Genomic DNA, 10,906 nt, shown 5'->3' on the forward strand with positions numbered 1-10,906 from the left:
TCAGGCGAAAGGTTGTGGTGACTGTGCCCGACTTTCACCCTCATCATCAGATAGATAGTTGTCTAGGAAGCCAAACGCAGCAGACACTTGTTTTCCTGAAATGAAATGTGTAATTCTATCACATGCTCTGAAATAAGATTTTCTAGTGTGTTAATACAGCTGGTTCTATAAACGAAGTTAAATGTCACACAGAGAATACATTTAATTTACATATGCTTCGTTATGGGCTATATATAGTTATTATTTACATAGAGGACTCGTCAAGTAAGAAAAATGTACTTTTATATACCTATGTTGTGGACATGACTGATATCTTCAGTACTGAGCTGTTACACGTCAAGTCTACATAAACTTACCGTCTGTGTTACTCTCAGTTTTCTCCAATTTACGATGTTTTGTGCCGGGTGATGGAACATCCTTTCTGGCTGTGGAGCTCACGATTTCATCCATTGAGAATGCAGGGTTGGAATGTGATTGTTTGGACGGATTAACATAAGCCCTAGCAACACCCTCTTTTTTCGTGCTAGATGAACTGTGTCTATTTTCTGGTCTTTGTAACTGACCTTTATATTCATAAGATCGCACGTGAACACTACCACGTTCGTCGTCATCACTGACAGGTAGGTTCAGTTTCAACTCGTCCTGACTCTGCCACTTATTGCTAAGTTCATGATCCCTGGATTTCTCTTGCATTGCACGAAGTTTGGCACTATCAGTTGCGCACTGTGTTGACAGCGCTTGATCGTTAAAGTCTAGAGATTTGCTTTGTTCCTCAGAGTTTCTGAGGCCAGTTGCAGACTGTCGACCGGAACCCTGAGGAGGAGGTGGGGGAGCCCTCTTTTGACGACTGTGAACTTCTATAGATGCGGTCCTTCCTCGTTCTTCATTTCGTGGTCTGTCCTCTCTCCGTGTTCTCTCAAACGCCGGTGATTCCCTTCGTTTTCTGTCCTTCTTTCTCTTGGTGCCCGTGAGGTCACTATGTGTGCGTTTGACTTTCGCCCCCTTCCTGACAGAGTCGTCATCATTTCGTCTGTAGTTATGATAATACTGCTCTTCATCTTGGTACTCAACTATAATGGAGCGATCTGGACAAAGAAGAAATTTGAATCAACATCCCTTATAATAGAAAAGTTTAGATACAACAATCCAAAGTATATCAACATCCCTTATAATAGAAAAGTTTAGATACAACAATCCAAAGTATATCAACATCCCTTATAACAGAAAAGTTTAGATACAACAATCCAAAGTATATCAACATCCCTTATAATAGAAAAGTTTAGATACAACAATTCAAAGTATATCAACATCCCTTATAATAGAAAAGTTTAGATACAACAATTCAAAGTATATCAACATCCCTTATAATAGAAAAGTTTAGATACAACAATTCAAAGTATATCAACATCCCTTATAATAGAAAAGTTTAGATACAACAATTCAAAGTATATCAACATCCAATCACGAACCCGATAACAAAGGACACGTATTACAAGCTGCTCTAATCGATTTACCATCATGGTAACCATCATGAAACTTCAAAGTATTGAGTTTGTATAGGATAAATCATCTTATTGCCTTGCTGGTTATAATCCTTCATGGTATTAATTGTTCATAAATTCAGTGTTATTTAACATGTAAGGTAAATACTACATTTTTCACATTTTGTCGTACCTTGCGGACCGCCGTAGTTATAGGGATACAGACCGCCGTGGATGTAATTAGAGTTGTAAGGGTGATACACGTGACCAGGCACCTGTTGGCTGTGGTAGAGTTGCTGCATGTTTCCCTGGTACACCATGTGGCCGTTGGCCGCTAGAAACAAGCGAGCACGGTAATTAGTTAATAATTAATTAATGGAAGATAGTGAGTCAGTGCGGTTTTATTATACTTCCGTATTGATTCTTGCATAATTGTCAAGAAGTAAAAATCAATGTTTCTTGGAATCGATTAACGCGTGTAGTACAGGTAAAGCACGGGTCCATAAACCACGAAATGTAACAAAATTACACATCGTACACTAGTTATGATTTATCATAAAACACTTCATGTCACACAAATATTATGTTTTAGGATGAATAATATATATCTGTGAAGTTATCGATGAAGAAATATTTTCTCTCAGCCAATAAAAAGTTTGATCAAGTCATAAATGTATTATAACGAATAGAACCTGAAGAAACTAAGTTTATACGAAGCAAAATTTTGTTCGTTACCTACTAATAAACAAAGTTAAAAGGACATTTAACATAATTACATTTTCTCGATTATCAAAAACAACAGGGACATATAGTTCGTGACTGATAAATTCAAAACAAGACGTAGAAACAATGTAAGAAAACAATTATGTCCTTCAAATACAGACATTGATGAGACTAATCTACTTTAGATTTGTTTTATCAAAAACATTGAATACGTTCATAGAAATGAGATTTAGAAATGAACAACCCTATAAAATAAGGATATGGAATCATTTTTATACATACATTTTAGACATTGTCATATGATACAAAGGGATCTATTTCATTAATCAAAATAAGGCCCAGTTGTTTGACGATCGTAAGTAAATCGAGGTACTTCCTAGCCATTTCCCCTTTGAGCTCTTAGTTCCCTTGAATAAAACGAGATTTTATCGCTATTCACGTTTACATAAAAACAATTCACGAACGAAAAAGCAAACAAACATGTGGGAGTTGTGGGGCTATGAATATTTAGTATAGCAGGTTACACAACGTGATGAACAAAGAAGTTAAATGTCAGCAGCGTAGTACATCATAGTGTGAACAATGAACAGATAAACCTTGTCTGTACGTAAACCCAGGTATACGTGTGAGCAATACATTCTGAATGACGTCATAAACAAGTTCAAATTTCTCAGTTTGTCACTTAAATGACAAAAATAGAAACACTTGGTAACATCGTACTAAGATAGGTGTGGATGTCCCCATCTCGAGCACAGATGCTCTTAACTTGCAGATCTGTTGTAGATATATAAATTCTGTGTTATTTATAAATTATTTATCTATCTTACACACTTTTGTGTGCGTTATTTTGTTCACTGTTCGTTCAGCTTCACTATTTAGAATCTGAAAGCGTTATATTCATTGTTCATTGCATGCTTGCACGTAAGATCAGTCAAGTAATTAGATTTAGTCCCCGAGGTTTGCCGTAACCTTTTTAGTTCATTCGAATAGTGGCACGGTTCAGAATACACACATGTACTTGACGTTCTTCATAAAATTATCAGCCATGTGAAAAGTATGAAATTATTTAAGTTATAGGGCTAGTGCACCTCCTAATTAGATTTTGACATTTCCAATTACTTTGAATTTTTTCAGTCGCCTCAAAGGCTTCAACATTTAGCACCTCCGCATCACTGATGAGTCCTAGAGGCTATATGGTGCAGTTTTATTCATTGTTTGCCTCTATTGTGTCTAGCTCTTAAGTTTACATTGAAGTGTGCTATTCATTTGTGTGCCTTTTGTACCTACTACAATTGCCTTCTCACAAACATCTCCACTGTAACACGTTTGTTACTATTTCTCATTTTAAAACCATCCGAATATTTCTTCTAATAAATGATGCAAGACGTCATTAAGGCACTAAACCACTCGTAAAGTTCTACTGCATTAGACATACAAACAAAGTGAACTAATCAGCACACAATGAATGAACAAAAACCATCTGTTCTATCGCCATGTTAATACACTAACTACACGACAACAGGTCAGTCAAGCATCAGGTTAAAAAGACAAGGATGGCATTGGTATCAAACATGTCAATTATTCTATTGTTAGAGTGAGCAAAAACAGAAACTTCTAACTACGTGAAAAGATTTTTGTATCAAATACCGAAATAATATGAACCACTTGATTATAATTAATTGTTCGATATAATTTAATACACAAAATGTAAGTAAAGGCTGTTTCTTTAATGATTGTATGTTAAATGTGTTTTTTTTTATAAATCTTCAGTGAAAAGGAAAAAAAAGAATATTCATCATTGTCAGATTCCCAAATCAGCGAGAATTTCTAAAAAGCATAATACTTTTTGTTGTTGAACTCATAAAACCTGTCACAAACGAACAATTTCTTCAATCACATTAACCGAATCTTTCTACTCATGTCGAGAAAATCTGAAGAACTATCATAAATTTCTCTATAGTTAAAAGCTTATTAGTTCGGCAGCACGTGCGTACAGAAGGGGTGGGATAGATGTCCCCAGCCAATAACGTAGATAGGCAAAGTAACAATACCTACATAATTACATGCAACTTCGAGCAGTGTGGGTTACAACATCATACCAAAACAATATACTGTCATGCTTTTTACTGGAAACAACCAGAATACACGTAGCAACTTGCGATTATCTTGTTTATTTTTCTTATATTAATATATATATTAATTATAATCAAGATTTGATCACGTGTTCAGATGCTTATATTAACGTAAGGTTGAAGAAATAATAAACAAAGGATTTTGATTTATCATCAACATTGTTACGCGATTCTAATTAACATTCAGATGTGTACGTGCGGGACGGTATAAAACTGGCGTGACATAACATGGATTTATATCAGTATACAGGTCGAGACAGACGTGTACATCGGGGAACAGGAAAACTAATACATACTAAAGTTCAGTTACGTGTATTGACTAGTCAAAGGAAAGCAGGTCTAGCAAAAGCAGTTAAACATATAGCATACAAATGTGTTTGTGAAACCATGCAATGAAAGCTTATAAGCGGTAACAACACAGATAACAATGGTAAGCAAAGTAAATGTTCACAATAAAGATAGTGAGTGGACCGTTTCTAATGTGCGGGTAAGGTAAATATGTAATTGAGAAGCACTTATAAATTGTGCGGGTAAAATACACACATTGTCGAGAAGCACGAATAAATGTGCGGGAAAAGGACATATATTGTCGAGAAATAGATATGTGAGTTAGTCACTAGTAACCTACATTGAGCTAGCCTTTGCTCCGATGTGGCTCTCTGTAGCGAAGGAACCCTCTTGGGTCTATCAACGTAATATGCATCGGATGGACCAGTCGAATACATGGACGGAGCTCCCATCCACAGTCCTGCGCTGCCGACCTTGGGAAGCCGGGGGTCAACACGTGCTTCCATTCTGGGGTCAATTCGAGGGTCAAGTCGGGGATCAAGGTGTGGGTCAAGGCCATTACCAAAGTTGCTATTTTTACTAAGACTTGCATCTGTAGTTGAATTCAAATGCTGAAAACTTCTCCCACGGTTTTTGTTATCACGCATGCGCCTGAAAAAAACACAATTTTGTTATACAAAACGTGCAACCCAAACCAAATATATGTTGTAATTATTACAGTCAAAGTTAACCATTTTCCAACATGCGGGTCAACCGTCCTCACCTCCTGGCGGGTAAAACACGCGCAACACGTGATTCTCAGGTAATTCTTTTGATATCCGATTATGTCTGGGTCGGTTCTTTCCGTCTACATCTTTTTTCCTGTTAAAGTTAATACAATATGTTACCTAATTAGGGTGTGTTTTCGTACCGTTCCCTACCTTTCACGTGCTTCTTAAATATTCAACACCGCGGTATCTAACCTCATCAGTTCACGCCGAGTAGCCAAATTACAGAAATTAATGTTTTGTTTTCTAACTAAAGCTTGCTTCTCACGTTGTTCAATAATGTCAGTATAAATAGCCTTGTGTATTCGTCCTGACACTTGCTTAAATTTTAAAAAAGGTTACAGGATCTGTTCGGAAGTGGTAGCGAACACCTTTTATTGTAATGTGAATTGGTTCAAAGACTGCTGCAGATTAATGTATAGTTGGTAATATTTGAAGGGTTTACTTTCGTGGTCAGTAAGTAAATTAAAAAGGCAGCGAGTATTTATACATCGAATTCAAATCACATAAGTTATTTGTTATGTATTTATGCATGACACCAGTTCATAGACATATCATCGTGAACTAGCCTAATCCGGGACAACCGTGAAATCTTTATCTCGCGAAATAAAACAACTATACAGTAACCTAAACGTTACAGGATAATTTACATTGAACATTCTTAAACATTTTTTCATGATGCATTTGTGAGAGAAACCACGTGAACCGAGACAACCGCCGTCATAATATCAGGAATAATAGGGCAGCGCGTCATAGCCATCCCTCTATTGTAATCCACAAGGCATCTGATACGGTTGACATACTCTTTGCAATATGCAGCATTGTAACATGACACCCAACTTACATTCTTGACATACTAGGTTGTATGAAAGCGTTCGTCAAGGTATATGGTTTTCATATAGCGTTTGGATTGCTATCTCTCCGTGAACAAATAAAAATCTTGCCGAAACCTTATTAACGATTCCGTACCAGACAACTATATAAATCTGTAACAAAGATCAGGAAGTGAATATGTAGTTTTATATCAACTGATTCAGATGTCACTCTTTCTCATCCACACCCTTTGGTATCCAGGTACGCCAGTCCGTAGCGTAATTAAAAGTGCGTGGTCTAGTGGAGTTTTAGATTGGAAACCCGGTGTGTCATTTACCGGACTAAAATGTTAAGTGCCCGGATAACACCTTGTCTCGATGGTCATCAATTTATACCGTGATGGCCCGCGGGCACCTGTCAATTCGTCTAAACGATACCCGTCAGCACCGTTATCTGTGTGATGGGTAGGTCAACATTGGTGTTGGGTAGACAGTCCACCGCTTTGTTCCTTTCAACTCAACTGTCAAATTCAAATTTATACTAATGCCATTCTGACTGACCCAAGACCATACAATTTGTCGTGACAAGTTTTCCCTTTCCCATTCTGAAAGCAAAACATCTTTCCTTCCAACTTTTTTTTCACCAGTTTCTTAATTTTCAACAACTTGCCCTCAAGTTGTTGGTAGGAATGCCACCACAGCAAACCATTTCACGATGAACAAGAACCACGGTTTCATGGTAAGATGGGGTATTCATATCACTGTACCTTTGTGATCTTTTTCTTATATTCTTGTTGTAAAAAGTTACAAATTCACTCCTCACTCCCAAAATCGATGCACGTAAATTACATCAGTTTACATCAGTGGTAATTTATACAGTGCTACTTGGTGTAAACTACTCGAACAGCTTCTGAATTTGTCACTCGACCAATCAGAAGTATGGTGACTTAAGAGTCGACATAATTTCTAAATAACATAACGGGAGTGATATATAAACTGAAGTTCTAGACAATTATTTCCACAAGATGTTATAATATATGGACATGTGTTATAGATTACGAAGACATTTTATTTCGTTGAAATACATGTACGTAACACGATAGTTTGATTGCAGAATGATATCACCATGGATTGGGATCAAAATAATATTCCATGTCTCCGTAATCTGTTGCAGCAGCCGACTACAATAAATAAACAATAAAGACCTGTTTGTAAATTATTCTCGGTCTATTAAATGCTATAGATTCCCTTACCCGCATGTACAGTAGATAATGATGGCAATGAGGACGAGGAGAACAATGAGACCAGCGACGGAGCCGCCGATGATAGCGATGAGTTCCTGTGTGTTCACCATGGTTGGTTATTGCACCTGTAAGGAGACAGAAACAAACGAATATTATAAGTGTGTAATGTATTTCGAAATTATATAAATGTGCTTCCTGATACAGGTGTCCCTTAGATAGTATATATTTAAAGTCGGCTCTCCTTTCCACTCCGTGTTCCGATACACCCATAGACAATTTGAAATTGGTTGTTTGTGATTCAAAAGCATCGGCTTTTTAGGAAAACATATATATTTATCTCTAAACACAAGAAGACAGCATTGAATATATGTAGATAGTCAAATGTGATAAACAGTAATAATAAAGTATTGTCATACGAACCTTTTTAACTCTATAATGAAAGATATCACATATGTTCATAAAATCAATATACGTATGTACAAAAATATATCTTTCCAAACAAAGCCAGTCGATATGTACGCTGCCGACCCACAGATGTCGCAATCATGATCACAACTAAGTTTGTTTCCAGGATGATCTGGTAACACATAGACTAGACAAACAGCTGCTGAAGCTGGCCACCCGACCAATCAGATCGGTCAAACAGCTGCTGAGGTTGGCCACCCGACCAATCAGATCGATCGAACGCAACGATGAACAGTGACTCAGCATGAACTACGCCCACTGTCAGTAATAATTGACCAAACGTCTTTCCACTGATGTTAAGGTTACTGAACGTGTTGCTATAAGGTTGTGTTATTACCTACTTTAGTACTTATCTAAATAATTAAAACTTATATCCTTGTTTCTATGTCTAATATATTGTTAACAAAACATATCTATCACATTCATAAATGCAATAGAAAGAGTATAACATATTTTCTTCTAAAAGAAAAACTTACTGGTATCTGGAAGGTTGAGAAACCGGAAAAAATAAAACCACTTATGCAAGAGTCTTTATTTACATGTTGATATTAAAACTTTTAGATTGCAAACAATAATTTCTAATACAGCAATACCTCTGGTACAGTAATTTCTAACCATATTTTTATTTATTTACTTATCTACGTATTTACTAAAACACAATGATATTCATAACAAAACATATTTCTAAACAATACATCTTAAACGAGCTGCATTATACATAGAAATAGATGTCTAACAAAGTATCGTTATTCTTAACCCACCGTTGATAAGTTGCATAGAAACCCATAAAATGTACAAGGAGGAAATACCATTTTCTGCTGATTTCATCGACAACACGATACCTAGATAAGATCAATGATAATGTCACGCCTTCAAAATTAATTAACTGACAAATAGGAAGGAGAAATCATAGATGAAAAGAAAACCCCAATGTAATTAAAAAGCAGACATGAAAAATTGACTTCAAATAAAAAATAACTCAATGATAAAATAAACTAATTCAATCCAGAACAAACTGTTTTTACAATGGACGTTAACTCGGTTCTGTATGCCATGTTTTAGTTCATTCGAATAGTGATACGGTACAGAATGTATTTGACGTTGTTCTAAAATTGTCAGATCTATAAAGTTACCATTTATTGAAATATAACGATAGTGCACCTCATTTATGTTTTAACATTTCTTTCGGTGACTTTTAAATTTTCTCAAACATTTTCTAGGCTTCATCATTTAAGACGTTAACATCACTGACAAGTCCAAGACTGTTGTATGATGAAGTTCAACTCATTTTTTGGCTCTACATTTACAGTAAAAGGTGCTATTTAAGTGTGTGTCTTTTGTACAATGTCCAGAAATATATTAGGCATTAACAGATATTTGCTATACGGACACATCAGTCTCTGGTGTGGGATTTAATGACTATCATACTCTTCATAAGTTGGTATAACGTGACATTTATTTCAAGTACTATAAAAATTCTAGAACTGTCATCATGACTACACCTCTTTGGTTCCTACTACGTGTGTTACTATACCACATATTTTACATGTAACTTATTGTATATTTATGTGACAGTCACGTATAGGATATTTTGTAGTTAAGATACAGTACTTTTACACTTTAATTATATACTACTATTATACTTAATTATAAAACAGAATGACATCTTAATCTGACTACCGTTAATTAGAGATGTAATATATAAGTCAGTAAATATTCATGTTATATATATATATAGACTGACTACCAATTAGATGATGTTATTTTAGTCACTACTGAGTATTTTTAACTTGATGTGTAATTTCTCTAATGTTATTAAGACACCTGTAAAAAGATAAGTTATCTAGTTGTCAATTTATTGTAAATTTGCAATATGTTTCAGTGTTATGTTGTGTATATTGATTTATGAGATGCGAATATAATAAAATTTGGATGATGTGTAATAACGTTTGGGTGATATGTAATAATAATTGTGTGATATGATATAATATCTGTGTGATATGTAATGATATTTGGGTGATGTTTAATATTATTTGGATGATATGCAACATTTGTGTGATATGCAACAACATTTGTGAGATATGCAACAACATTTGTGAGATATGCAACAACATTTAGGTGATATACAATAACATCTAGGTAATGTATCAGTATGGATAGGAGTTATACATAGGATAGTTGAAGGCTTACGGTTGTTATATAAATTATTTATTCCTTGCCATGTTTCCTTAGTACTTATATTTGCTGCCTGGAGAATTAGCTAGGTTCCACCAATAAACAAAATGTCTTACTACATTACTCTGAACAGAGGACTAACAGTTTACCACACGGAACAATGAATTCCGCGTCTGTACTGTAACTTACTTAACAAGCGTGGTTACCGCTTCAATGGTTAAGGAAAATTAAAATGGAATCTGAACGCCTAAAATATCAGTCTGTACTTGTCTAAATATTGTTTTATTGACATTTGAAATGATAGGACATATACAGAGACTATGTAAACCGCTTTGTCATGGCCATATTATATTTTGATTACACCAGCAGTGTGTATGAACCAGATTTATTACATGTCCTGTGAAGTTTTAACGATCTTTTCATCAACTATGTCTATGTCTTCCATCATAAACCGATTGAAAATATATTTGATATGATGACACAGATATTCTCCCTGTTCTATTTTGTATATAATACCCTAACCATGGGACGTACACTGGTCCATTACAACCCTAGTTACACACACAGACTTGTAGGACTAGCAGATCCAGTATAATTAATAGGTTAATTGTAACAATTTATAGACTAACACAATGTATTAATACGTTAAAATACAAACTACCATACAACTATACAAATATGCTATAGACTGGTAATAATCATTTCACTTTTAAAATGATATCAGTTACAGGTTTTAATACACACTGTACTGGATGACAAATACAAGAATGTATGAGTTTTTTTATCATACATTGAAATTAACAAGATATATGATATAAA

At 35.2% G+C, this 10,906-nt stretch overlaps 1 protein-coding gene across 1 annotated transcript; it reads right to left on the reverse strand.

Annotated features, from left to right (window-relative positions):
- LOC132544389 (uncharacterized) lies at nucleotides 1-7,557 on the reverse strand. Its single transcript, XM_060207973.1, has 5 exons — nucleotides 7,457-7,557; nucleotides 4,965-5,275; nucleotides 1,675-1,815; nucleotides 357-1,085; nucleotides 1-95 (listed from the first exon to the last, which is right to left on the reverse strand). The coding sequence occupies exons 1-5, from the start codon at nucleotides 7,555-7,557 to the stop codon at nucleotides 1-3; spliced, it is 1,377 nt and encodes a 458-aa protein (XP_060063956.1).
- Nucleotides 7,558-10,906: the final 3,349 nt, after the last annotated feature.

The sequence above is a fragment of the Ylistrum balloti genome, unplaced genomic scaffold (genome assembly GCF_031769215.1).
Source record: "Ylistrum balloti isolate Yb309-2 unplaced genomic scaffold, AGI_CSIRO_Ybal_v1 Utg369796, whole genome shotgun sequence".
Lineage (NCBI taxonomy): Eukaryota > Metazoa > Mollusca > Bivalvia > Pectinida > Pectinidae > Ylistrum > Ylistrum balloti.